General features: G+C 44.1%; 3 protein-coding genes and 1 pseudogene across 5 annotated transcripts in view; 3 read left to right on the top strand and 1 right to left on the bottom strand.

Annotated features, from left to right (window-relative positions):
- LOC121558110 (collagen alpha-1(XXVIII) chain) overlaps positions 1-7,538 on the top strand; it is a 25,927-nt gene extending 18,389 nt beyond the window's left edge. The window contains exons 16-36 of one of the 2 annotated variants that reach the window (XM_045225528.1): positions 1,022-1,090; positions 1,184-1,252; positions 1,373-1,441; positions 1,553-1,624; positions 1,739-1,807; positions 1,927-1,998; positions 2,099-2,167; positions 2,283-2,351; positions 2,492-2,560; positions 2,648-2,716; positions 2,845-2,913; positions 3,697-3,765; positions 3,901-3,969; positions 4,054-4,134; positions 4,269-4,304; positions 4,395-4,431; positions 4,566-5,123; positions 5,709-5,938; positions 6,256-6,493; positions 6,787-6,978; positions 7,083-7,538. In XM_045225528.1, coding sequence (XP_045081463.1) covers positions 1,022-1,090; positions 1,184-1,252; positions 1,373-1,441; positions 1,553-1,624; positions 1,739-1,807; positions 1,927-1,998; positions 2,099-2,167; positions 2,283-2,351; positions 2,492-2,560; positions 2,648-2,716; positions 2,845-2,913; positions 3,697-3,765; positions 3,901-3,969; positions 4,054-4,134; positions 4,269-4,304; positions 4,395-4,431; positions 4,566-5,123; positions 5,709-5,938; positions 6,256-6,493; positions 6,787-6,978; positions 7,083-7,087 — 2,280 coding nt within the window. In that variant the 3' untranslated portion in view covers positions 7,088-7,538. Of the gene's footprint in view, positions 1-1,021; positions 1,091-1,183; positions 1,253-1,372; positions 1,442-1,552; positions 1,625-1,738; positions 1,808-1,926; positions 1,999-2,098; positions 2,168-2,282; positions 2,352-2,491; positions 2,561-2,647; positions 2,717-2,844; positions 2,914-3,696; positions 3,766-3,900; positions 3,970-4,053; positions 4,135-4,268; positions 4,305-4,394; positions 4,432-4,565; positions 5,124-5,708; positions 5,984-6,255; positions 6,494-6,786; positions 6,979-7,082 lie in introns of both variants that reach the window. The other variant, XM_045225527.1, reaches the window with a different exon arrangement.
- Positions 7,539-10,654: 3,116 nt separating this feature from the next.
- klhl41b (kelch-like family member 41b) lies at positions 10,655-14,667 on the top strand. 2 transcript variants are annotated; one of them, XM_041871605.2, is made up of 6 exons: positions 10,679-11,940; positions 12,210-12,367; positions 12,490-12,597; positions 13,456-13,641; positions 13,821-13,967; positions 14,348-14,667. In XM_041871605.2, the coding sequence occupies exons 1-6, from the start codon at positions 10,831-10,833 to the stop codon at positions 14,457-14,459; spliced, it is 1,821 nt and encodes a 606-aa protein (XP_041727539.2). In that variant the 5' UTR covers positions 10,679-10,830; the 3' UTR covers positions 14,460-14,667. The 2 variants fall into 2 exon arrangements, with proteins under 2 accessions (XP_045081461.1, XP_041727539.2); XM_045225526.1 differs by lacking the exons at positions 13,456-13,641; positions 13,821-13,967; positions 14,348-14,667 and adding an exon at positions 12,920-13,014 and having other exon boundaries at positions 10,655-11,940; positions 12,490-12,632.
- Positions 14,668-17,800: 3,133 nt separating this feature from the next.
- Positions 17,801-26,050, top strand: LOC121558133 (2-oxoglutarate receptor 1-like). Its single transcript, XM_045225836.1, has 2 exons — positions 17,801-17,984; positions 24,773-26,050. The coding sequence occupies exon 2, from the start codon at positions 24,813-24,815 to the stop codon at positions 25,869-25,871; it is 1,059 nt and encodes a 352-aa protein (XP_045081771.1). The 5' UTR covers positions 17,801-17,984; positions 24,773-24,812; the 3' UTR covers positions 25,872-26,050.
- LOC121558111 lies at positions 18,858-20,967 on the bottom strand (annotated as a pseudogene).
- Positions 26,051-27,640: the final 1,590 nt, after the last annotated feature.

The raw sequence follows: 27,640 nt of genomic DNA, 5'->3' as shown, positions 1-27,640 counted from the left end.
AGCGCTGTGCCGTGAGAAAGTTCATGGTTAAAGTAAAGGCTGATGTAAAGGGTGCATCTCAATGGTCTGAAGTGGCCTCCTCTCCTCGTCTCATTGCCTTAATTGAAACTGGTATTAAAGATCTGGACAGGTGGACGGAAAGTCCTGGTTCAGAAGGATTCCTGTCTTTTGCTTTCACCTAGTCTGTGTTTTCAGATAAAGGGGAGGAGACAAGGAGAGGAAGCTACTTAACACTATTGAGATGCAGCCTCATTCTACCTGAACAATGTGTGTACTGTCAGAAATAGAATCACGGTCACACTGATTATGTGATATGAATTGATGACATTTATGCCATTATGAATGAAGCAAACACTGATAAAATCCTGGTAGCTGATGATCATTCTAACATTTCTTAAACGTTATGGAAATTGTGTAATTTACATGGAAATTGTGTAATTTACATTTACACCTGAGGTGTTTGTTCTTGGCCCGATTAGTCTTGGCAAGGTTAGCCTTGTTGTGAAATCCATCCTTGGGAAAATGGCAATACTTTCATCATATAATGAGGGCAATCCTTCTGCAAGAATGCTGCTAACGGTTTGGATGAATGTTGCAGTTAGCTAACATTCTGTGTTTACGCCATGTACTTTAGCTCTGTTGACACTATAAAGTGAGTCAAGCTGGCATTTTATAGATGAGGCATGCGTGTATTAGTGCTACAATACTGGGTCGTTGGATCTGGAGTTGGTTTACTTTATTGCTATGAAAATAGTCAATTGTGTGAACATTCTCAATATTTAATGGCAGGGAGAAGAGCAGGAGGATTTTTAACACAGTAATTGCGTTATGTTGACTACTTTCCCTTCATTTAATAACAGTTCATGAAAGGGTGATTATCCAAACCAATGTATTAGAATATGTAGTTTATGTACATATACTGTATTTCATGCACTATTCCTGTAACACATCTACAAGCCTGTGTTGGTGTAATTATAGCTATGATGCCAACAACTGCTCTGACTCTCTTTGTGACCCTCAGGGGGGCTTTGGCCCTCAAGGTTTTCCAGGGCCTGTCGGCCTGCCAGGGCTGGGCATTCAGGGGGAGAAGGTACGTAGGTCACCTATTCATTATTACAGGTTTTACCAATAGTTTATGGCTGACTGTCACAATGTGACTACCTTGTGCTTCCTGTCCTACCAGGGTGTAGAGGGGCCTCGGGGGCCACCAGGGGGCAGGGGCCAACAAGGAGATGGATATCCAGGGCCCAAGGTCTGTGTTTTGATGGTTCTTCCTTGACTTTACCGTTTTGATCAATTGTGGTTATTTCATAGTTAGGCTATCACTAATGCTAATGTCTTTGTATGCCACGGGTGCTCCTCTCATCCACAGGGTGACCAGGGCTTACCAGGGGAGGTTGGTTCAACAGGAGAGAGAGGGGCTGGCGAACCTGGGGCTAAGGTGAGTCCTCCTCCAATGGAAACGCAATGTGTAGTTTGTCCTCGGTGTGGTGTCACATTTAGATATGTAGTCGATGCGATGTGAGACATACAACCAATGATCTCTCTTCAGGGTGAGCCAGGAGCGTCAGGATTGGCTGGTTTTCCTGGCCTCCCAGGAGAGGACGGGGCCCCGGGACAGAAGGTATTTCGTCTTCCGCCATCTCTGCGGCACCATAGGTTGATACTGTACCTCTTTGAATGTGACCATTGGATTCATATGCTTTGATTGTGTGTCTGTTTGTGTTTGTCTATATAGGGGGAACCAGGTGTTGCTGGTCTGAGGGGGCCAGAGGGAGCTGCGGGGATTGGCACTCAGGGTGAGAAGGTAAGAAGATTCCCAGGTTTCCTCCTCAAGATTTTCATCTTCATTAATCTGGTCAGCTGTGGTATTCTGAGGTTGGTTTTCTGTGATGTTTCTTTGACGATTGATGTCTCTCCCCACAGGGAGACCAGGGCCAGAGGGGCATTCGGGGCTTGGGTGGGCCTCCTGGAATTGCTGGGCCCTCTGGAGCAAAGGTGAGGACATTGTCCTCAGTTATCATCAGTCAACACTCTGTACTGTAGTGTATTGTGTTCACACTACGATCTTTGACTTCTAACCTCTGACCTCTTCTAGGGGGAGCCTGGGACACCAGGTCGACTGGGTATGCCAGGACTGCCAGGCCGAGGCATCATAGGACCTAAGGTAACAGCCCTCTGTCCCAAAATGCCTACAAATTCACCATGTAGATGAGGTTTATGCCATATCATAACCATGTTGTAACTGTCTCTTAACCATGTTGTAACTCTGTCTGTCTCAGGGCGACCTTGGCCAACCTGGTCCAGCTGGACCATTAGGGGAGACAGGCTACGGGCTGCCTGGTCCTAAGGTGGGACACACTACTAGAATAATAGGGAATAATTAATAGCATTTACTTATTTATCTGAATAATCAGCGTAATTCATTGACGAACTGGTATTTATTTACTTGAATCTTGATGTACTTCTATTTAATCACATAAACTTTTAGGGTGATCGTGGAGGTCCTGGTCCGTCTGGTCCATTCGGGCCCAAAGGCGATGGTTATCCTGGCCCTACGGTGAGCAACACTGCTGCTTATTCATGTGTTGCTGCTATTGCATGAGTTGTACCAGAGTTGACCCTAGTGTTTGCCTGTGGTTTGTAGGGATCTCCTGGTCTACCGGGGCTTCCTGGTGAACCAGGCCTTGAGGGGCTGGGCATCCCTGGACCAAAGGTAAAGATATGGTTCTGTGTGAGGGTGTCAGAGCTGGGTTATTTTGGCTAGTAACAACAGCCCTGGGTGAACAGAAGGCCTCCATTAGCAGAGGACATCATGATATCTGCGTGTTTTCTCCCATCTAGGGTGATATTGGCTTCAGGGGCTTGCCAGGTTTAGCAGGCCCCCCAGGCAAGGGGCAACAAGGACTACCGGTATGTATTGTAGTCTATGACATGAAGAAGCTAACCCCTGCTAAACAGTTGGCAAAGAATCAATCCTAGCTCTGATGCGAACCCATTTACCCTTGTTCAGCACCATGACAAACCCACTGACTCATGGTGATCGATACTACTATTACCTCATGCTGGCAGACTCCACATTTCAGATCCATCTTGTACATGTGAACACCTATCCCCAGGGAGCTTGTATTCAAAGGCTGCGATAATAAGCGTTTCATTCTTACGGGACATTTATCATTTTCACACACTTCCACAACGTGTGAATATATCCCAACATATGCATCTAATGAGAACCATTGGGGCCAGGGTGCCTATAACCAACACAATACCCAGAACCTGCAGTCTAGCTTATAATATTACATCCAGGTTTCTCTTTAGGCTTTTCATCTCCTATAGCTCCAGAAGCCCTAGGGAGCGGGCAGACCTGAGGGTTTGAGGTAGCCCTGTCCGTCACAGCAGTAGGTCTGCTCTCATATAGTAAGCTCGCTAATATGTGTCAGACTATGAACAGTAAAGCCAGAGACACTCAAGCTGTGAAACTACCTGCTCGTGAAACGGCTGCCCTGTGAAATCAGGTCACTTTTTAAGTCTAGGTTTGTTAAGTGAAATGTGAAGGGTTCGTCCCTTAGCTTAGCTTATTTCGCGTGACTAACTAGGTTTGACACAGGAGGTGCTGTGTGGTTGAGCTGTGTTGTGTTGTACTGACACTTTTTAATTGCTATTGTAAATATGGTTATAACTTCTGCTCATTTCTAGGGTGGCATTGGGCGACCGGGCCCCCCAGGGCCAACGGGACCCCCTGGGCAGGGTATTCAGGGGCCAAAGGTAGGTCTCGCTCTTTTTTTCAGGTGGTACTTCTATAGTCATTCAAAACAAGCAAGCAAACAAAATGTTTCTTGTTTCTTTAAAATGTTGTGTTGAGCATGTCAAATATTCTCTGTATTTTATGGACCCTTTCAGGGCGAGGCAGGGTCTCAGGGCGTGACTGGCCCTCGGGGGCCACCAGGGGAAGGATTCCCAGGGGCCAAGGTGAGGAAAGACACAGTGGTTTGAAGCATACGGCAGTGTATTTGAGCTTTTGTGACCTCTGACCGTTATCTGGCTCCATGACAGGGTGACCGCGGCTCTGGAGGGGAGAGGGGCCTGAAGGGGGTCAAAGGTGATTTGGGCGACCCTGGAGTTCCTGGCCAATCAGTGAGTCTCGTCATGGGTCGCTTTTATAATCAATGAAGGGCGATTCATTTGATAACAGGGTTGCAGAATGAATAAACAATTAACTGCAATCAGAATAGAAACTGATCAGACCAATGTTTTACTGCTCCCTTTAGGGCAGACCAGGATTCAAAGGCGAGATGGGCCTCACAGTAAGTTCTCAGTCTTTAGCCATCTTTTGATTTCACATAGGCTTTTTGATTCCATTTAGTCACCATGTCAATCCTGATTTTGACCCACAGAGAGAAGTCATCATTAAAATGATCAAGGAGATTTGTGGTAAATAAAACATAATTTGTTGTGCTTGTGTAATATAATTTACCATTGATTGCAACATACAGTAGGCCTTGTTGAGAGTGCATTGGAAAACATCCTTTCGACGTCAGAATCCTATATCTTTGCATTATTTCCAGGTTGCGGCATCAAATGCAAGGTGCGGCCCATGGAGCTGGTGTTCGTCATCGACAGCTCGGAGAGCGTGGGGCCGGAGAACTTTGAGATCATCAAGGACTTTGTGGCGGCACTGGTGGACCGTGTGACGGTGGGCCGAAACGCCACCCGCATCGGCCTGGTCCTCTACAGCCTGGAGGCCAAGGTAGAGTTCAATCTGACGCGCTACATGAACAACCAGGACGTCAAAAATGCGATAAGAAATATCCGTTATATAGGTGAGGGCACCCACACGGGCACCGCCATCCACAAGGCCACCCAGGTTGCCTTCTACCACTCGCGCAAGGGTGTCAGGAAAGTGGCTATAGTTATTACGGACGGACAGACGGATAAGCGGGAGCCGGTGATGCTGGATATCGCGGTGCGGGAGGCGCACGCAGCCAACATCGAGATGTACGCATTGGGGATCGTGAATACGTCGGACCCCACGCAGGCTGAATTCAAGAGGGAGCTCAACCTGATCGCGTCGGACCCTGATAGTGAACACATGTACCTCATTGATGACTTCAACACGCTGCCAGGTAAGGCAAAACGCCAAGTTGGTTTTACATTGTTGGTTGGGTTATCGTGTTGGTGTAGTTTCACCAGAGTGATTCCTCATGAAACCCAGACAAAAAAAGAACATGATTTGGGGGATTTTCACTAAATGTAAAATCCATAGAATAGTCCTTTGCAGGAAGGATTGTTGACATATATTTCACATTTGTATCTAAAAGCATAATTGAGAAATAATTTATCAAAGTTGGCATATTTATGACCCATGTCTCATTTAAGACCCCATAGTGTTTCATCTGTAGGTGCTACAAAGCAAACATTGGTGTCAGATGAAGCTTTAGGTCTACCCATTGCAATGTTAGTTGAATGTTGAATGGCCTTAGTATGTATTGTCCTCCGGAGTTGTTCCTGGTCAGCTGACATAGTGAAGAAAAACTCCTGCCCCTACATTAGCAGTAGGTCTACTGTTATTGTACGGTATACTCAGTAAAAATGTACCAAGTGAACTGCATTAAGTTGCCGTGAAGTCTCAAAGGCTAATCCCAGTACAATGTGATTAATCACCTGTTCCCAGTCATCACAACTCCTGTTACTCTGTCGCTCCCTCTCAGCTCTGGAGTCCAAGCTAGTTAGCAAGTTCTGTGAAGACGAGAACGGTGCTCCTATATACAACCGTGTCACCAACGGCTACGGCAACAACGGATACAGGAACGGGAACAATGGGAACTATGACAACGGGAACTATGGCAATGGCTATGGGACCACCAACCAGGAGGACTTCAACAACGGGAGGCGAACAGTCACCACTACCGGCACAGGCACTCAAAGTCAGGGTGGCAGGGTAGCCCTAACCCAGCCTATCAACCCTAGCACTGCCACAGTACAGGTCTTTACAGCACATGAACAGACATTTAACAGAGGCACTAACCAGAAAACAACCTACTGTCAATGTATAGTTGGCATGACTTGTATGTTCCATTGAACTAATGAACTTTACTCACTACTTTACTCCATTGAACTCACTATAGTAACACTGGGCTTGTTACTCTGTTTCAGGCTTTAAAACTGTCTTTGTGTTTTGTTACAAATTGACAATACGGGAAGGGCTTTGTTGGTCCTCATAGTTTTCCTTGTGTGTTTGTTTTCCTCTGGCTCCAGATAGGGCAGCGTGAGGGAGGCCAGGATGGAGGTATTTACAACCCAGATTCGGGGACTGGTCGCGGGGACGTTCCCACGTTGAACCGCAACACGTCCTCCTCCTCCAGGGAATCCTCATCTTCCAATACAGGAGGGTCCTCTTCCTCTTCCTCATCATCATCAGGAACATCATCTTCATCCTCAGGGTCCTCAGGCTCTATCCAGTTAGTGCCTGCACCACGACCCGCACTTCCCAAAGGTATGTTGGACCCACTGCCAACAACAGCTATATCTATGTAGTCATAGCAGTCTACCCTGTGTAAACTAAAGGATTTAATCATACGAGCCGTTCAGATTACTACAAAGCCTGTTGAAATCAGTTACTGAATGATTCCAACTGAAATTGACCCCAATTGTGTTGACGCTTTAGCTATATCTGCCAATGAACAGAATCAGTATACTAGTGTGCCGTGGCCCTTACATCCTGATACAACGTCTGTTTCTTAAGTGGGCCTTCACTAACAGCCTTCTCTCTTTGTTCTGCCGGGTCAGAGTTTGTTCCTCTGGACCCTCGCTGTGCACTGGTCCTAGACCCGGGCCCGTGTCGGGACTACAAAATGCGCTGGTACTATGACAAGCAGGCCAACTCCTGCGCCCAGTTCTGGTACGGCGCCTGTGAGGGAAACCAGAACCGCTTCGACACGGAGGAGGAGTGCAAGAGGACATGTGTGCAAGGCAGAGCGGGTACTGTATAGCTCATCTTTCAATGATTTTTGGATTCCGTTTGTTGAATATGCATCAAGTATGGGATTTTGTATGAATGTTTTCATGTGTTTTCTTCACAACAGGCTGAGAAGCCGCATCTGCTGTGCATCCGTCATTGTCTCGCTCAATTCCGTCTTTAAACTGATGTTCCGTGGCACCATGTACTTCACAATGGATGGAGGTCAAGTCATGACTCTATGTTGTACCAGTTGGATAAATGCTCCTTTGACACTCCCTAGTTCCCCTCTCCCTTGAACTAAAACTCTAAGCACTTATTATAAATATTCCTATACTAATTCCAGTGACTGATTTTAACTTTCATTTTACCTCCAATCTCTGTATAATGTTTCATTAAAGGTCCAATGCGGCCGTTTAAAAAAAATCTCTATATTAAATAATTTCTGGGTAACAATTAAGTACCTTACTGTGATGGTAAATATATAAACAAAAATAGCATCTTACCAAAGAGCAATTTCTCAAGCAAGAATTTTGCTAGGACTATCTGGGAGTGGTCTGAGTGGCAGGGGAAAACCGAAAACTAGCTGTTATTGGCAGAGAGGTTTGGAACTCTCTTTTTTTATTGGTCTATTAACTAATTTACCGCCTGGTGTTGTCACCATGGAAAGCCAAAACTCCATCCCACCAAAACAAGCTGAAATTGCAGGCGGTCTTTCAAACAGCTCTTTCACAGTAATATTCCAACCTCATAACGTGGAAATGTACTGTATAGAAAACACAGGAACATCTCGTTTTTGACTACACTGGGCCTTTAACATAACATTACCATTTTCATTCTGAATGAATGGATTGCTCATCCTATAACATCATTTTAACAGACAATTCTTTCAATATCACTCAGGTATGTAGTCATGAAATAGTAGAAAATGCCACTTGCTTTGTTAGACACTGATTCACTGATTAATGAATACATACATGCTTCCAGTGCCAAATCAGTATGGTCTATATACTTTTTGATAGCATCAGTATGTATTGTATATCTCACCTCATAATCATTTTATGCTGATCACTGATTTTATGTTGTTAACATGATTGTAATATCTGCGTTGTTCAAACTGAGGAATAACAACATTGGTGCCATAACGTGTTCCTGCAATAATGCTATTCATCTAGTATGTGAACCAGTATGAACATGTTTACAGACACTACGAGCAACTAATATCATATCCAAGAAGAACCAACCCTGTATCAACTCAGTATGCTGTCAACAAACCGTGCTAGGAAATGACAGCAATGCTCTATCGTTCATTTCTAGGGATAGTTTTGTGCATTTGAATGTGTTGTTTTTTTACCTAGATTTGTATTAATAAAAATGTGATTTTGTTTTATGTTTGTATGAATTTGCGATGTATATCATACAAGTACATTACCGTACAGTTTTCTACATTACAGTTGTTACCATATATTTCACACTGGTTCATACAGATTATACTGTAGTTGTATTGTGTCCTCTGCTGGTGAAAAGTTGCCTTGCCTGAAACACACTAGAAACGAGGGTTCGTCAAGGATTCTGTGGGAAGGGTTATGGTTCTATGTGGAACCATAATGACTCAAATAACTCTTTGAGCTCTTCAATGGTTCTTTACAGTTCTCAAAAGGGTTCTTTGCTCTTTTAGTGATAATTAAAACGTAGGTGCGCAGGCTCATTCTAATATGTTGGGGTGTGGTTTGCGCACAGCTCTTTTTGTGCAACCGTGAGTGAGAGTGTCATTCCAGTCGATCTAATGTGTTGTATTATGCCATTATATATGACTATGTCCAGTTTCAGTGTCTTGTAAGACTCATGTATAGCCTTGTCAATTGAGAGTGGTTTCCTAAATATCCTCAGCGACCCCCAGCTGTTCCAGAGGTAGCTCACTTGATTCAACTTGTCACTAAACAAAATAATAACAGCTATAGAACTTTAACAATATAATATGGCTGACCAGAATAAAAAAAAACCTGTATGGTTCTTCAAAGTTATCTACAAAGAACCTTTTAGATTGATAAATGTTCTTTATAGAACCATTCTCCATAAATGTTCTATAAAGAACCATAAAAGGGTTCTATATAGCCCCAAAAAGGGTTGTAACCATAGCAGAATCCTTTTTAGTGCTATATAGAACCTTATTTAAAGGGTTTAAGAAAGGAACGGGGCGGCAGGTAGCTTAGTGGTTAAGAGCGTTGTGCCAGTAACTGAAAGGTCGCTGGTTCTAATCCCCGAGCAGACTAGGTGAAAAATCTGTTGATGTGCCCTTGAGCAAGGCGCTTAACCCTAATTGCTCCTGTAAGTCACTCTGGATAAGAGCGTCATGTAAAAATTTAAAATAGTGCACCAGAAAGGGTTCCGTTATAGTTACAAGCCAAAGAACCCCTTTCTGGTACTATCTAGAACCATTCCTTTTTTAGTGTGTAATGGCTCTTCCAACGTGCACGTGTTACTACTATAGGCAAATTCAATCAAGTTTGATAGAGATCACACTTACATTGTTGTTTTAACTATGACCATTTCTTCTGACAATCTATTTGATAGATAGAGAACCGTTTTGAGATGTCAATCGTTTGTGAAACCTGTCCTATTGAAATGGATAGTGTATCTGTCTACAAATGCATCATGCTCTGAGAAAATGACTTTTCATAGAGAGTAAATAAACGCCTGTGAATGTAACTAAACCACTTAATATTTTCATCAATACAAACAAGATTAATGTACTTTGAAAGTATTCTCTAAATCTCACTTTCTATGAACTTAGGAACCTCTTCCTGTAGCCACGGCAATCCATAGGTATCCATTTCTAATATTGGCCAGGTGACACTGCTGTCTGTGCACTACACTATATTTATATTACATGTGAGACACTCCACTCCTGACCAAATGGTCTATCTTTAGTGTCGTCAATGACAGTGTCCACACTGCCACCCAACTCCAAACACTTTGACTTATAATCAAGCGAAGTTTAACTTCTATATATTTCATCTCTAGGCACACAAGTTTTATAGAGATGAAAGCCTACTCTGAGAGGACAGTGTAATTCAAGACAAAGTGACTATTTTCAGGACTTGAAGTTGAATGCCCCGCCCCCTGTCAGCAGTCCTATGACCCCCCAGAACAATTAAGGGAAAATGAGGAGGAGTGCTGATAGGTGGAGAGGTCTGTCTGTCTGACAGCTGCTGCTGCTCAACGCTCCTCAACTTTTCTCAACCTTCCTCAGTAGAATCCAAGTCTAGTCAGTCTTAGGGCTAAATTCAATAAAAACGACAGTACATTGTATTTTGCACAGTAGCATAGGGACATAATATCCTAGAATCCGCTTTAAATATTTGAATTGAGAGACACCCTAGCTTGTATGTCTGTTTGGAAATGAATGAATGGGAATGAATGAATGAAAAAACATGTCACAAAGTTAACATCCTTTGACATTATTTAAAGCTACTGAGATACAGGGTGGAGACACTGGTCTAAACAACCAATATTGGGTTAATAACCAGTAGCTTTGACAACATTATCCCTCTTTAGCCAGTACTAAACCAATGACAGTGTTGAGGCTGAATCATGGTAGTGGGCTATACCCCGGACACCCCAGTTGCTTCTTTCAGTCCGTGACAGCTGTATGAGTCGGGCTCCGCATTCAGATTTGGCAGAGCTGAGATTCCTACCGGCTGAGGCAGGCAGGCGGCTATATTTAGAGGGGAAAGGATTAAATTGCAGTAGGCAGTGGGGGATTCAGGCTGGGAACCTTTTCTCTGCTCAGCCTTTTCTAGCCTGGACTGGGTGCCAAGAGGACCTGTGGCCACCATTTCTTCCCCTTCGCAAGCCACCATTTTCCCCACACCATGGACCCCAAAGCCATCAAGGAGGAGCTGCGCCTCTTCCAGAGCACCTTGCTCCAGGATGGCCTCAAGGAGCTGCTGAACGAGAACAAGTTTGTGGACTGCACGCTGAAAGTGGGCGACCGGAGCTTCCCCTGCCATAAACTCATTATGGCTGCCTGCAGCCCATACTTCAGGGAGATCTTCTTCTCTGAGGACGGCAAGGAGGTAGAGGCCACCAAGGAGGTGGTCCTGGACGATGTCAATCCCTCCATCTTGGACATGATCATCACCTATCTGTACTCGGCCGAGATTGACCTCACCGACGACAATGTGCAGGACATATTTGCCGTGGCCAATCGTTTCCAGATTCCTTCAGTCTTCACCGTGTGTGTTAACTATCTTCAGAAGAAGCTCTCCGTGACCAACTGTCTGGCAATCTTCAGGATGGGTCTGGTCCTCAACGTTCCCAGGTTGGCAGTGTCCGCCCGCGACTACATCGCAGACCGCTTCGAGATCCTCTCTAAAGACGAGGAGTTCCTCCAGCTGGCCGCTCATGAACTGTTCGCTGTCATTGGTGGCGACTCGCTCAATGTGGAGAAGGAGGAGACAGTGTTCGAAGCCCTCATGAAATGGGTCCGCAACGACAAGGACAAACGCGTCCAGGTACTGGGTGACGCCTTCGAGTGCATCCGCTTCCGCCTCATGCCCGAGAAATACTTCCATGACAAAGTGGAGACGGATGAGATCATCAAGGCCAACCCGGAACTCCTGAAGAAGGTCCAGATTATCAAAGACGCGTTCCAGGGGAAACTCCCAGAGAAGAAGGAGAAGGTAGCTGGGGATGAGGGGGCGGAGGGCGAGGGTAGCGAGGCAGAGGATGTTTTCCCAGGTTTCCTGAACAATAACCGTCGCCACGGCATGTACGTCCGCGACCTGATACTGATGATCAACGACACCGCAGCGGTGGCATACGACGTCAACGAGAACGAGTGTTTCCTGGCGGCCATGTCGGAACAGATCCCCCGGAACCACGTCAGCCTAACGTCACAGAAGAACCAGCTCTACCTCATCGGAGGACTGTTTGTGGATGAGGAGGACAAGGACGCTCCCCTGCAGTGCTACTTCTATCAGGTAACCATTTAGAGTTTGGGTCACTCTTTTGATGGTTTCAAATCTTCTATTGGTAATATTTGCCTTTTCTAATCTACGTTAGCTCACTATGTAACATCGCCAAAAGTCTTTGTTTGATGTTAGAATAAAATGATGTCAATAGCACAAAACGCTGTCTTTATTCATAATATTTATTCATAACAGATGAATGCAGGCAATTCATTCATTCATTCATTCATTCATTCATTCATTCATTCATTCATTCATTCATTCAACCCTTTGTATTTCAGTTGGACACTCTTGCAGCTGACTGGGTAGCTCTTCCCCCCATGCCTTCCCCTAGAGCTCTTTTCAACATGGGAGAGTGTGAGAACCTGCTGTTCGCTATTGCTGGAAAAGACCTCCAGAGCAACGAGTGTTTGGACTCTGTGATGTGCTATGATGTCCAGTGAGTGGAATAGCATTCAATATGTCTCATTCACTCAGTACAGTAGAAAGATATAGGACTTCTCAGCGCCTCTCTCTACCATGTGTGTTTTGACCCTCCTGTTCTGTAATGGCTTTCCCCAGGAAGATGAAGTGGAGTGAGACCAAAAAGCTTCCCCTGAAGATCCACGGCCATTCTGTGGTCTCCCATAAGGGTCTGGTGTACTGCATTGGAGGAAAGACTGATGACAAGTATGTGTGTGTGTGTGTGTGTGTGTGTGTGTGTGGTCTTGTTCCTCTATCCTTGTGGGGACCTGAATTCCCCCAAAGTCCCCACAAGGATAGTAAAACAAGGACAATTCTCTCACGTGGGGACATTTCCCACATCTCCATGAAGACAAAGGCTATTTTAAGCTTAGGTGTTACGTTTAGGGTTTGGGTTACAATTAGGGTTAGGCGTTAGGGTTATGGTTAGGTTCAGGGGTTAAGGTTAGGTTAGGGCTAGGGTTAGGGGTTAAGGAAAATAGGATTTTGAATGGAAATAAATATTTGGTTCCCACGACGATAGAAAAAGTGTGTGTGTGTGTGTTTGTGTGTGTGTCTGTGTGTGTGTGTGTGTGTGCGTGCGTGTGTCGTGCTAAAGATATGGTGTGAGCTGCAGCTGTTTGTAGTCTATCATTATAAGAACTGAGCATGCTAGACCATAGAGCTAGTGTAGAAGTCATTATTTTGATTATGGAACTACACATGGTAAAATATACAGTTATTCAAACGTGACCGTAGTGAAAATAATGTATTCTTTGGGTTACATGTAAAGCAGTGGAGGCTGCTGAGGGGAGGACGGCTCATAATAATGGCTGTAATGGAGTCAATGGAATGGTATCAAACACATGGAAACCACGTCTTTGATGTGTTTGATACCATTCCATTTGCTCCATTCCAGCCACTATTATGAGCCGTCCTCCCCTCAGCAGCCTCCACTGCATGTAAGCACATCCAGTCTTACATGTTGTCTGATTTACTGAATCCTAACCGTAACTAAATCCATCACAGTCTTTCTATACTGCTTTCCTGAGATCTGACAACCCTGTCTATCATTCTCCTGCGCAGCAAAGCCCTGAACAAGATGTTTGTATACAACCACAAGCAGTCGGAGTGGAGGGAGCTGGCTGCCATGAAGACAGCCAGAGCCATGTTCGGAGCCGTCGTTCACAACGGAAAGATCGTGGTGGCTGGTGGAGTCAACGAGGAAGGCCTCACTGCTGCATCTGAAGTCTACGACTTTGGAACAAACAAGTATGTAGCATTTTCTTTGGTGATAAATCAGTTTACGAACTTGTTACACCTTTTAATATCACTCTTCATAACACCATTTGCTGGTTCTGGATCGTAAACGTTATTAGTCATCTTGAGTCAGGATGGCCTTAATTATAATGAGTCCCCCTGACGGTATCCCTAATGACCTTCTTTCCCAGATGGGAGGAGTTCACAGAATTTCCCCAGGAGAGGAGCTCAGTGAACCTGCTGAGCAGTGAGGGGGCCCTGTACGCCGTAGGAGGCTTCACCATCATCCAGAATGATAACAAGGAGGTGGTCCCCGCAGAGGTCACTGATGTTTGGCAGTAAGTCCCCTCTTTTAATGTTATTATGTTATTGACCGGGATTCAAACCGAGGTCTTCTTCATGCATGCAACAGGACTGTGTTAGCCCATTGTGCTAAAGCCTAGGCAGTAGCTCGGTGAGCCAACACAAGTTCACATTGTTCAACCCTGTTTGTTTTGGGTTTGTTTGTTTCCATTTCCATTCCTGTGGACAAGAAAGTAGAACTTATTCATCTTAGTTCAATTATAATAATTTGTTATAGAAACGTATGATAAGAAATAAAGGTAAAGCTACATCAAAAATAAAGGAGAGGGCCCTACTTGGTCAGTGGTACTGTACAAACAATCAACTACGTCTTGTTCTGTTCCTCATCACTGTATCTTCCTTTTCACTGTGTTAGGTACGAGGAGGACAAGAAGGAATGGAGCGGGATGCTGAGGGAGATGCGTTACGCCGCCGGCTCCTCCTGCGTATCCATGCGCCTCAACGCTGCCAAGATGCCCAAACTCTAGACCCTAGCTGCCCCCTGTGATGCCCTCTGTCTGCCCGGACTACCACCATCTTCTCTGGGTAGTCTTTCCATTTCAGGAATAGAGGCGGTGTCACTGTTACATGACAGCTCAAATGTGGACTCTTATTGGTTGATTGTGTCGTGAGTTTCTGTTTGTCTCTCTCTGATCTCAGGTGGATTTCTGTACAATAAAAACCACATCTACTTTGCTTCAGTGAAGACCGCATCAGTATATTAGTTTCCTTCATTATAGAGTAACCCACAATGTGTATTTAGCTAGCTTTTTTTGTAAAATAAATATTTGTTCAAAAACTCCTGTTTTGGTGGTTTTGAGTTTAGAGTAACAGTAGCCATTTTTATGGCTAGTTTAGTTCAAACATTTGTCTGCGCATAGCACTCATGTTTTACGAGATTCAGGTCGAAGATATGGAAAATGACGTAATGAAATCTAGGTGAGAGCCGGTTGGTATAGTAAAAACAAACAGGTTAAACACCAACTCATAGGCCGGTTTAAACAACTGTCCTGCATTGTGCATGTGTCATCCCAACACTGTAGTTCACAGTAGATTTCCACAGTAGGTTTGACATACAGTAGGTTCATCTCCGTAACCCACGGTGGTGGAAAAAGTACCCAACTGTCATACCTTAGTAAAGTAAAAGTGAAAGTCACCCAGTAAAATACTACTTGAGAAAAAGTCTAAAAGTATTTGGATTTAAATATACTTTAGTATCAAAAGTAAATGTAATTGTTAAAATATACTTAAGTATCAAAAGTAAAAGTAAAAGTATAAATCATTTCAAATTCCTTATATTAAGCAAACCAGACGGCACAATTTCCTTCTCTTTTTTATTTGCGGATAGCCAGGGGCAATCTCCAACACTCCGACATAATTTACAAACAAAGCATTCGAGTTTCGTGAGTCCGCCAGATCAGAGGCAGTAGGGATGACCAGGGATGTTCTCTTGATAAGTGTGTGAATTGGACCATTTTCCTGTTCTGCTAAGCATTCAAAATGTAATGAGTACTTTTGGGTGTCAGGGAAAATGTATGGAGTAAAAAGTATATTATTTTCTTTAGGAATGTAGTGAAGTAAAAGTAAAAGTAGTCAAAAATATAAATAGTAAAGTAAAGTACAGATACCCAAAAAACTACTTAAGTAATACTTTAAAGTATTTTTACTTAAGTACTTTACACCACTGGTAACCCAGAACTGGAAATGTCTATGTTACGTAGTCTGTCCTAGAGATTAATTGTAGGTGAACTTGACACCAAAACTCTAGGAACAAATGCCACATTCACCACAAAGAATTATAGGAGCATATGTTTTACTTTTGTAAATGTGGGCACGTTCACTAGATCAGAACTACCTCTAGACACCCTTTACATTCATGATTTGAACTTGCACTGTAATATTACTAAATACTTATAACCACCACAGATTTTGACTGTTTTCACCGTCATCCATTTCTGGTTAACTAATGTCTGTCATCAACATGCATCAAGCATATCAACCAGCAGGCTGATGCCAAATTCAGGACATGTGACATCATAATACAGTACAGTAACACTAAGCAACTAAACCACTAGCACTGAGGGGTGATAACGCTGCTCAATGTACTCCACGTTATTCCTCCCTCTACAGTGAGGGAAAAAAGTATTTGATCCCCTGCTGATTTTGTACGTTTGCCCACTGACAAAGAAATTATCAGTCTATAATTTTAATGGTAGGTTTATTTGAACAGTGAGAGACAGAATAACAACAACAAAATCCAGAAAAACGCATGTCAAAAATGTTATAAATTGATTTGCTTTTTAATGAGGGAAATAAGTATTTGACCCCCTCTCAATCTCCCAGGTGTCTTTTATACAGGTAATAAGCTGAGATTAGGAGCACACTCTTAAAGGGAGTGCTCCTAATCTCAGTTTGTTACCTGTATAAAAGACACCTGTCCACAGAAGCAATCAATCAATCAGATTCCAAACTCTCCACCATGGCCAAGACCAAAGAGCTCTCCAAGGATGTCAGGTACAAGATTGTAGACCTACACAAGGCTGGAATGGGCTACAAGACCATCGCCAAGCAGCTTGGTGAGAAGGTAACAACAGTTGGATGGAAGAAACACAAAATAACTGTCAATCTCCCTCAGCCTGGGGCTCCATGCAAGATCTCACCTCGTGGAGTTGCAATGATCATGAGAATGGTGAGGAATCATCCCAGAACTACACGGGAGGATCTTGTCAATGATCTCATGGCAGCTGGGACCATAGTCACCAAGAAAACAATTGGTAACACACTACGCCGTGAAAGACTGAAATCCTGCAGCGCCCGCAAGGTCCCCTTGCTCAAGAAAGCACATATACAGGCCCGTCTGAAGTTTGCCAATGAACATCTGAATGATTCAGAGGAGAACTGGGTGAAAGTGTTGTGTTCAGATGAGACCAAAATCGAGCTCTTTGGCATCAACTCAACTCGCCGTGTTTGGAGGAGGAGGAATGCTGCCTATGACCCCAAGAACACCATCCCCACCGTCAAACATGGAGGTGGAAACATTATGCTTTGGGGGTGTTTTTCTGCTAAGGGGACAGGACAACTTCACTGCATCAAAGGGACTATGTACCATCAAATCTTTGGTGAGAACCTCCTTCCCTCAGCCAGGGCATTCAAAATGGGTTGTGGATGGGTATTCCAGCATGACAATGACCCAAAACACACGGCCAAGGCAACAAAGGAGTGGCTCAAGAAGAAGCACATTAAGGTCCTGGAGTGGCCTAGCCAGTCTCCAGACCTTAATCCCATAGAAAATATGTGGAGGGAGCTGAAGGTTGGAGTTGCCAAACGTCAGCCTCGAAACCTTAATGACTTGGAGAAGATCTGCAAAGAGGAGTGGGACAAAATCCCTCCTGAGATGTGTGCAAACCTGGTGGCCAACTACAAGAAACGTCTGACCTCTGTGATTGCCAACAAGGGTTTTGCCACCAAGTACTAAGTCATGTTTTGCAGAGGGGTCAAATACTTATTTCCCTCATTAAAATGCAAATCAATTTATAACATTTTTGACATGCGTTTTTCTGGATTTTTTTGTTGCTGTTCTGTCTCACTGTTCAAATAAACCTACTATTAAAATTATAGACTGATCATGTCTTTGTCAGTGGTCAAACGTACAAAATCAGCAGGGGATCAAATACTTTTTTCCCTCACTGTATTTAACTGCTGCACAGGAATTATGTACTGTACCCATAGTGAAGAGGAAGTACTACTGTACTTCCAGTATATGTTAAATAGTTTACTGTCAAATACAACTGAAATATGATCGCGCCCAAAAATGAGGTCGCGCCCAAAAAAGGCAAAGTGCGTGACATGCTTGGGTTTTCCCGTTGTGGGTGCCAGACAGTGCTGTAGGAGGTTAATGCAGCTGAAAGGAGGGACCAGAGGTGGCTGATGTTTAGGAAAGAGGAGGAGGGGGAAAGTCTCACAGAGGACACCGATGACTGAGGGAGCAGCACTGACTGACTGACTGACTGACTGTAAGTTGCAATATCACTAACTGTATCTCTAGCCTTGTTTATACCTGGCGCTAACATGCGTCCTTTGTCCTGACCTTATCCACATTCTTATTGTGCCCACATTGTAGTTGTTGCATCTACACATTTTATTAAAATGTGTCTCTTCTCCGTTCACTTTGTCCGCATTGTGACCAGATTTCCTGCTGCCTCCCAGTATGCAGATTGTTTAACAGATATTCTGTGTTGACTGTGGTAGAAGTAGGCCTAATAGCAGGGATCGTTACTGTTGGTAGGTTCTACAGTCCTGCGGAGTTTCATCACATTTGACCAATCGGAAATGCCTGTGACTCTACAAATGTGTTGGATGCATTTGCTGTTTGTTTTGGTTGTGTTTCAGACAATTTTGTACTCAAAAGAAATGAATGGAAAATAATGTATTATGTCATTTTGGAGTCACTTTTATTGTAAATAAGAATAGAATATGTTTCTAAACACTTCTAAATGAATGTGGATGTCACCATTGTAGAATAGAATTCACTTCGTCTGAGGATGATGTACTATCTGACAACATTACTATGTGAAGGCTATTGGCCCATAATCGTATCCAGTGGGTATAGCCAAGGTTGTGAGCCTTGCATCACCACTCGGAATACTATAAGATGCACATGGCTAGGTTTACCGTTATGCAATTATTAACAGGCTAAGGAACAAGGAGCTAATATCTTTCAATCAATGTCCTAGCATTAAATTATTGAGTTAACCTTAGCTCAGAGATGCACAGTTAGAGACCGAGCATATATGCTATGTGTATTGTGAATAACATTTACCATTAGACATTTCACCAAATAATAATTCAAGGAATATTACTCAGAAATGTGAGGACTACGGATCGTATCAATTTAAAAGTAATCAGATTTATTGCAGTTACGCAATAGGAATACAATTAGCAAATGGTACATACCAGAAATCTTCACAATAAAAATAATACAAAATGTCCTAAGTCTTAACAACTCACTACTATGACATACAAACGTACATCAGGAGATCGGTTTACCAATGACTCCATGATCAATGTTTAAACCCATCTTTTATTCTTCGAAGAGCGCTGAATCCCAGTATCTACCATCGTCTAATTAACATCGTTTTGCATGGCCCAAAACATTAAAACAAAAGGCATAAAACTTCACACGCATTCTCTAATCTAATCACCACATCTCAACACTGTATGATAAGAGCAAACCCCTGTGTTGCTCCTCTTTTAACTATCCGCTGTAGGATGAACAGTAACAATAAATCCATAGCAGTTACAGTACAATAAAATATATCATAATTCATAGCTCTTTGTGAACTCTTGAAACAATCCAAACATGATCATTTAATTCACACAGTTAAATTAATTTCATCGATTCAAGTTTCATCAGTCTTCACCTCTCCTTGCTTCAGTGACCTTAGGACTTCTATGTGAATTTCTCTTCATCGAGATTGACCCAGATAAGGTGTGTTTGACCCCTGTGATAGCCCACAGATGGTCTGTCACTCAAACAATGCCATAAATGGAGATTGAATCATCACGCTGGGCCTCGGCGCCAGCAAATCGCTAAACGCATCTTCATCACCATCGTTCACATTAGTTCACTCTCTCTATTTCCGACTACAGTAATCCCCCGTTTGGCACGTCTGGGTTGTGAAAGAACCAGAGGTACCATAGCGAAAGAAGTAGAAGTACGAAGAGAGGTGATCTAATGTCTGCAATTGCAACACAGTACTAAAGTTACCACTAGCAGGCTTGCCAAGACGCACGCGCGATACACCCAGTCCCACCAGGTGTATGCGTATTTGGCTGAGGCAATGGAGGCGCTGGTCAGGATAGTTGCGGTCTTCTTGGCCAGGATGACTTCGACCTGGGAGTGTGCAAGATGGTAGCTGGTATCCTGCTGAAGCTCCTGTACCATGGGCTCCGTCAGAGACCTGGTGCTCTCCTCGTAGAAGCTATCCTCCCACCAGGGGGCAATGTCAGTGTCCAGGGGTACCCTGCATAGAATATTCAGCTGTCCCATTGTGAAATCCTCAGTCACTTCCAAGCAGAAAGTGTGGTTAGCTGGACAGGTCAGGCCCCCGTAGGATAAATAATTCATCTCACTTATCACATAGCATCAGGATAGCGTGAAGTGATCGTACACTCATCAGTTTAATATCGTTAAAAGTTACAGATTGTATTGTATTACAAGTGCAAATTACATAACTGAAGTCTCATGACAACAAAACCGAGTTGTTACCGACATATCAGTACCATTAATACAAAAATAGCCAGCAACGGGATCCCATTTTATGACTTGGTCTTTAACGACCACTCACTCCCAAAGGGTGGATGGAGCTTGAGTTGGAAATACTTGATCCGGAAGAATAAAAGGGAAGTTCCATAAAAACCAATACAGCCAACACATTCTTTAGAATTGTACATCATCACAGCGGCTAACAGTTCTGCATATTGAATATTCTGAATATTGTCTGACTTGAACCATTTCTCTAGTCCAAGTGAAACAATAAGGTCATTCAGCGCATGGCGTGGTGCCTTACCCAGGCCAATAAGGTCATTCAGCGCATGGCGTGGTGCCTTACCCAGGCCAATAAGGTCATTCAGCGCATGGCGTGGTGCCTTACCCAGGCCAATAAGGTCATTCAGCGCATGGCGTGGTGCCTTACCCAGGCCAATAAGGTCATTCAGCGCATGGCGTGGTGCCTTACCCAGGCCAATAAGGTCATTCAGCGCATGGCGTGGTGCCTTACCCAGGCCAATAAGGTCATTCAGCGCATGGCGTGGTGCCTTACCCAGGCCAATAAGGTCATTCAGCGCATGGCGTGGTGCCTTACCCAGGCCAATAAGGTCATTCAGCGCATGGCGTGGTGCCTTACCCAGGCCGAGATCCAATATCTCCTGCCGTGCAGCTGCGAACAAGTCCTGTGCATAAGTTCTACAAGCTATATTATGTTCCACAGTGTAGGTTTGGACATTTACATTTTAGTCATTTAGCAGACGCTCTTATCCAGAGCGACTTACAGGAGCAATTTGGGTTAAGTGCCTTGCTCAAGGGCACATCGACAGATTTTTCACCTAGTCGGCTCGGGGATTAGAACCAGCGACCTTTCGGTTACTGGCACAACGCTCTTAACCACTAAGCTACCTGCCGCCCACATGGACAAAAACCATGTGACTAAGCTTCAATAATGTCTCAGCTTCTGACTTGACGGCCTTGATAATACTATCATCACCAAGCGTCAGGTGCTGAAAACCAGTAGCTACTTGATTTGAAATCCATGCAGTATAATGTAATTGTTTAGCCAGCTGATATATGTTAGACATGAAGTTCCCAGCCCCAAAGACGCCAGTCAAAGCCCAGATGAAGCCACGCCTTGTACGTGTGCGTGTGGCTTGGACAGCAAGTCTGCCCTTGTAACCTGAAATTAGAACGGCTCATAATAATGGCCGGAATGGAGCAAATGGAAAGGCATCAAACACCTGGAAACCATGTGTTAGATGTATTTGATACCATTCCACTGATGCCGCTCCAGTCATTACCATGAGCCCGTTCTCCCCAATTAAGGTGCCACCAACCTCCTGTGGTCTGCAACCATGTGTATGTTCTACCATTACTGCTACAATGAGCCTGGAATGCTGCCAGAACATTAGATACTGTATGTTGTCCACATCACCAACAAACTATCATGGTCCAAACACACCAAGACAGTCGTGAAGAGGGCACGACAAAGCCTATTCCCCCTCAGGAGACTGAAAAGATTTGGCTTGGGTCCTCAGATCCTCAAAAAATTCTACAGCTGCACCATCGAGAGCATCCTAACTGGTTGCATCACCGCAAGGTATGGCAACTGCTTGGCCTCCGACCGCAAGGCACTACAGAGGGTAGTGCGTACGGCCCAGTACATCACTGGGGCCAAGCTTCCTGCCATCCAGGACCTCTATACCAGGCGGTGTCAGAGGAAGGCCCTCAAAATTGTCAAAGATTCCAGCCGCCCTAGTCATAGACTGTTCTCTCTGCTACCGCACGGCAAGCGGTACCGGAGTGCCAAGTCTAGGTCCAAAAGACTTCTCAACAGCTTCTACCCCCAAGCCATAAGACTCCTGAACAGCTAATCATGGCTACCCGGACTATTTTCACTGCCCCCCCACCCCATTTTTTTACGCTGCTGCTACTCTGTTAATTATTTATGCATAGTCACTTTAACTCTACCCACATGTACATATTACTTCAACTACCTCAACTAGCCAGTGCCCCCGCACATGGACTCTGCACCGGTACCCCCCTGTATATATAGCCTCCCTACTGTTATTTTATTTTACTTCTGCTCTTTTTTTCTCAACACTTTTTTGTTGTTTTATTCTACTTTTTTATAAAAAATAAATGCACTGTTGGTTAAGGGCTTTAAGTAAGCATTTCACTGTAATGTCTGCACCTGTTGTATTCGGCGCATGTGGCCAATAAAATTTGATTTGATTTGATTTGATTTGAGGACACATTGACCAAAACTAGAAAAACATCATGCAAGAGGGTCTTGTTAATGTTTCCTTTAACAGGACCACCTTTAGGGACTGGATATAGTTTTGGACACTGTGTTGGTTTGTGATAGCCGCATGTAGCACAGGAGGTTGGTGGCACCTTAATTGGGGAGGACGGGCACTTGGTAATGGCTGGAGCGGAATTAGTGGAAAGGTCTCAACAACATCAAACCCATGGTTTCCATGTGTTTCGTGCCATTCCATTCGCTCCGTTCCAGACATTATTATGAGCCGTCCTCCCCTCAGCAGCCTCCACTGGCATGTAGTAAGGTTAAAACAATACTTAGTTGACCATGAACAAGTCTTTGCATTTGTCCAGGCTGTGAAATTAGCAGCACACGAACTAACACAGTACATACCCTTCCTGCGTTTTGTCCAGACGAAAGGTCTGAGTCTGTAGAGGTCACCTGTAGGAAAATCTAGATTATACAATGCAATAACAATATTATGATGCGTCCTGTTATGAGGTGCAACATGCACCTATTTGTGGCAGGAAGCAGATCCGTCATGTGGTAACACTTCTTGGGATCCATTGTTATAAACAGAATAAAGTGTGTTCAGTATACCTATGGGTGTATTTGGTTTATTCAATACCTGGAACCAGATTGTTCTGTTGTATTGGAAATGAATGCCAAGTTTAAAGTTGATATCTTTGTGAATGGGCTGAAAGTCCTTGTCTATGCAGGCGGGAAGATGGCTGGATCCTATGTTACAGCAGATCTGCGTGGCACAATTTGGTCCTGAGGTAACCCCAGGGGGCCATATATCTATCTGTTTAGGATAAAGTGGAATCTGGTTGTTTGTGTATGGCCCACTATGCTTCCATACCCATCTCCCAGACCCCAGAGCATGGTTACGCTCTACTCACAGTCCTAATTCAATGCAGGTTGGTCCCATCACTCTCCTGGCCTCTGGGGTCCAGGGGACAGCTACCACCAGCCTGTTAAGACAGAAATAGAAAAAAACAAAGATCATCCAAGTCAAAACATTGCTTCATCACCTTTGACCCCAGTATGGCTTACATTGTGTAAACCATTTAAACTTCTGTCGGGCCTTAACAGCCTTGACCTCGTGAGGACCATGCCATCTTGGCGCAAAAGCATTCTCTTTCACGAACAATCTCACCATGACCATGTCCCCCTCTGTGAACTTAGTTTCAACCACTGGATTGAACAGTGCGTCGTTTGCTCTGTCTGACTGCTGTTGCCTCAGAGATGCCTGTGCATACAGGACCTTGAGTCTGTCATGTAACTGAGTCAACACAGTCTGCTGTTTTGCAATATAGTCAATCTGCAAAGACTCCCAGGTACCCCTCGGTGGATCTGGCCTGCCGAGCCTTGTACGACCAGGCCTCCACTGGTTAACAGACGCACACACCAAGCACGTCTTACACCAATGGTCTATATCAGCAGCCAAGCCTGGCCACCAATAAAACCGCTTCACGAGTTGAGCTGTTTTATCAGAGGAAACAGGAGAATATTCGATATACAATTTGATTATAGGCTTTTGCCTGGTACCACATATTTACAACCCTGAAGTACAATCCCCTGAACAACTGTCACCAGTGAATCCCGCTTCAAGTTAGCCTCTAATTCCCCATCAGAGACCCACAAATCTTTCTGATACTCCTTAAGATCCAAACTGCACTGACAGGTGTCACATCTGTCAGAGTGATATCCCAAGTATCACCTTGCTTAGCAAGCTTGTCAACAATGCCATTGTGTTCCTCATGCAATGAAGAGCCTTTAGTGATGTGAACGCACCTTCACTACACCATGATTACGGATAGTCCTGAATGAATCATGAATAATGATGAGTGAGAAAGTTACAGACTCACAAATACCATACCCCCAAGACATGCTAACCTCTCACCATTACAATAACAGGGGAGGTTAGCATTTTTGTGGTGGGGTATGATATTTATGCCTCTGTAACTTTCTCACTCATCATTATTCATGATTCATTCAGGATTATCCTTAATCATAGTAGTATCCACATTAATGTAGAAGTGTTTAGAAACATATTATGGGACCAAATACTTCACTTTTTACTACTTTAATACACATAGAAGTTGGTCCTCCATTATGTACAAAAAGAGTTGTAATTGCTAAACCGTAGTTTCAAATCCAAAGTGCTGGAGTACAGAGCCAAAACAACAACAAATGTGTCACTGTCCCAATACTTTTGGAGCTCACTGTATACGTATATAATTATATAACTCTCTGTCTCTGTTTAGGTTCCTCTTCTAGGCCTATAACAACACTCACAGTACGGTCATGTCTAGCGTCATCTACGACGGGAACAAATCCGACCATAACTGCACCAATGTGGACAACCTGATGAAACGCTACTACCTGCCAGTCATGTACAGTGTCATTTTCGCTGTAGGGCTGCTGGGTAACGTCACCTCCATCGCAATCTACCTGGCCAAGCTACGACCCTGGAAGTCCAGCAGTATCATCATGGTCAACCTGGCGTTGACGGATCTTCTGTATGTCCTGAGTCTGCCTTTCCTGGTCTACTACTATACCCACGGTGATTCCTGGACCCTGGGCGAGTTCATGTGTCGCTTTGTGCGTTTCAGTTTCCACTTTAACCTATATGGTAGTATACTGTTTCTCACCTGTTTGGCTGTGTTTCGATATGTCGTGGTGGCACATCCTCTGAGGGCAGCGCAGGTGCAGCAGAAGAGGTGGGGTATCGTGGCGTGCGCCACGGTCTGGGCTATAGCCGCGGCGGAGATAGTGCCCATGCTCACCATGATCACCATGGAGAAGCGAAACAACAAGAGCACCTGTTTGGACTTTGCTAGCAACGACCCGACTGTTCTGTGGTGGTACGGCTGGCTGCTGACCGTGCTGGGCTACCTGCTGCCCCTAGTGGTGGTGGTGGTTTGTTACTCCGGTATCGTCCGGAAACTAGCCAATGGGCCCCAAACCCACAGCCCTCGCCGGGTGCGGGCACGCCGCCTCACCGTAGTGATCCTGGTGGTGTTTGTGGTGTGCTTCCTGCCCTACCACGTCCTGAGGATACTAAGAGTAGACACCAGGAGGAAGCCCGAGACGTCATGTATGGTGGAGCACTGGGTCCACGCCGCTTATATCCTGTCCAGGCCCATAGCGGGGCTCAATACCTTCTTTAACCTCGCTCTGTACACCCTGGCCGGGGACAACTTCCAGCAGGCCTTCCTCAGAGTGTTCCACTGGGGCCGCTGGTGGACCAAGGCCAGGACTCACCTCAAACTCAGCCTGGCTGTCGTCAGTAAGCCCAGTAACACAGCTTCAACCAAAAGGACAGCAGCCACGGATATGGACATCCATAGACATGAAATATAATACAGTGTTCTGTTTCATTCTGTGTGGACATTACTACCATGGCAATATATTGTCCTACAATTAAGCAATAAGCCCCGAGGGGGCCTTATTGCTTAATATACCTAAGGGCTATTCTTAAGCATGATGCGACTCGAAGTGCCTGGATACAGCCCTTAGCCGTAGTATATTGTCCATATACCACAAACCCCCGAGGTGTCTTATCGCTATTATAAACTGGTTACCAATGTAATTAGAGCAGTAAAAATACATGTTTTGTCATACCCGTGGTATACGGTCTGATCTACCACGGCTTTCAGCCAATCGGCATTTAGTGCTCGAACCACCCAGTTTATAATATAGTATATACTGTACTGTGATCCTGTAAATAGAAAACCTTTTATCAGATTTTATTATACACCAATATGAGGTTTATAACATATGAGATACTTGTAAAGAGTGACTCTATATCTATTGTATACTCTAATTGATATTGCCATATCACTTCATTATAAATAAATGTTTAACAATCATCATTTAACTCATCAATATCTGTCTCAGAGCTCTGTGGGTATTTGATGCATTGTTCGAGCTCTGACATGACTTGTGAGAGAGAACCAAGAACATGATACACTTGACCCATGACCAGAAACATACCAATATGATTCAGACACCAAATGTTTTGACTTCTATACCCAGTGTTAGCACTCTCTCAGTTATTTATTAATCACCTACTTTATGCAAGCAACAATGAAATGAGAGTCTAGGAATAAGGAACACATTGGCTGGGGGGAAAGATTTCCTGCTGTTAAGTGACATCTATTTTTCATCTTACAATCACAGGACCACTTCCTAATAAGGAAACTGATAGTAAACTGTATCATCATGCTTTTCCTCTGAAGCCTATTTACTATAATACATTATTCATCCAATTTAATTTCAACTAATTTCATCATTTGATAAAATCAAATAGTTAACAAACTAGTGTCAGATTAGTGGTGCTTAAATGTTTATTTGAGGCTGTACTATTGAGTCCCACATCAAAGGGTGGTTATGTCCACTGTTTACCCTACATTGTGGGAACCCAGACCTCACTTCAGATTCAAAGCTGGAAGCAAGTAACTAATGCAAAGAAACACTTGAGTGAACTCTCTGACAGTAAAGAAGACCTCTGTATAGTATCTTGCTATCAGAACACTATGAGAACAATAAAGAGGTGTGGCTAGAATGGAAGCTTGAATATGAATATAAATTAGTAGGCCTATGCGTGCAACAAGTTCCTCCTGTCTCTAGTTGCACTTGATTGTTGGCTATAGTTTCTTCTCAACCTTTCAATCTCTTCCTCTACCGTTCCAGTAAACATTGTTGAAAAGCTCCTTTGGTGACATTTTGTGAATTCCCCACGTCAACTTGATACCCTCACAGATTACATATCATTAGAAGCAGTGTTATGCATTAGAGCATTTTGAGAATGTGCGGGTGTATGCCAACATGAGCATGCGGTCTCCTATCATAGTATCTACTGTCATTCTTATGTACAGGGGTACAGATCTTTGGCAATGATGTCGTTCTTCACTGTGATGTGGACGCACATGGACGTATGTGCACATACAGTAACGACGTGATTGCAGCTTAGTGATTTATTCTGTGGTCAGTGTACTCCCAGGCTTGTCAGGGGCTGTGTCCCAAATGGTACCCTATTCCCGATAGTGCACTACTTTTGACTAGAGCCTGGTCAAAAGGAGTGCACTAAATATAAGGAATAGGGTACCATTTGGGAGGCATATAGGGAA

The sequence above is a fragment of the Coregonus clupeaformis genome, chromosome 16, assembly GCF_020615455.1.
Source record: "Coregonus clupeaformis isolate EN_2021a chromosome 16, ASM2061545v1, whole genome shotgun sequence".
NCBI lineage: Eukaryota > Metazoa > Chordata > Actinopteri > Salmoniformes > Salmonidae > Coregonus > Coregonus clupeaformis.
This window is presented reverse-complemented; position numbering and strand designations above follow the sequence as displayed.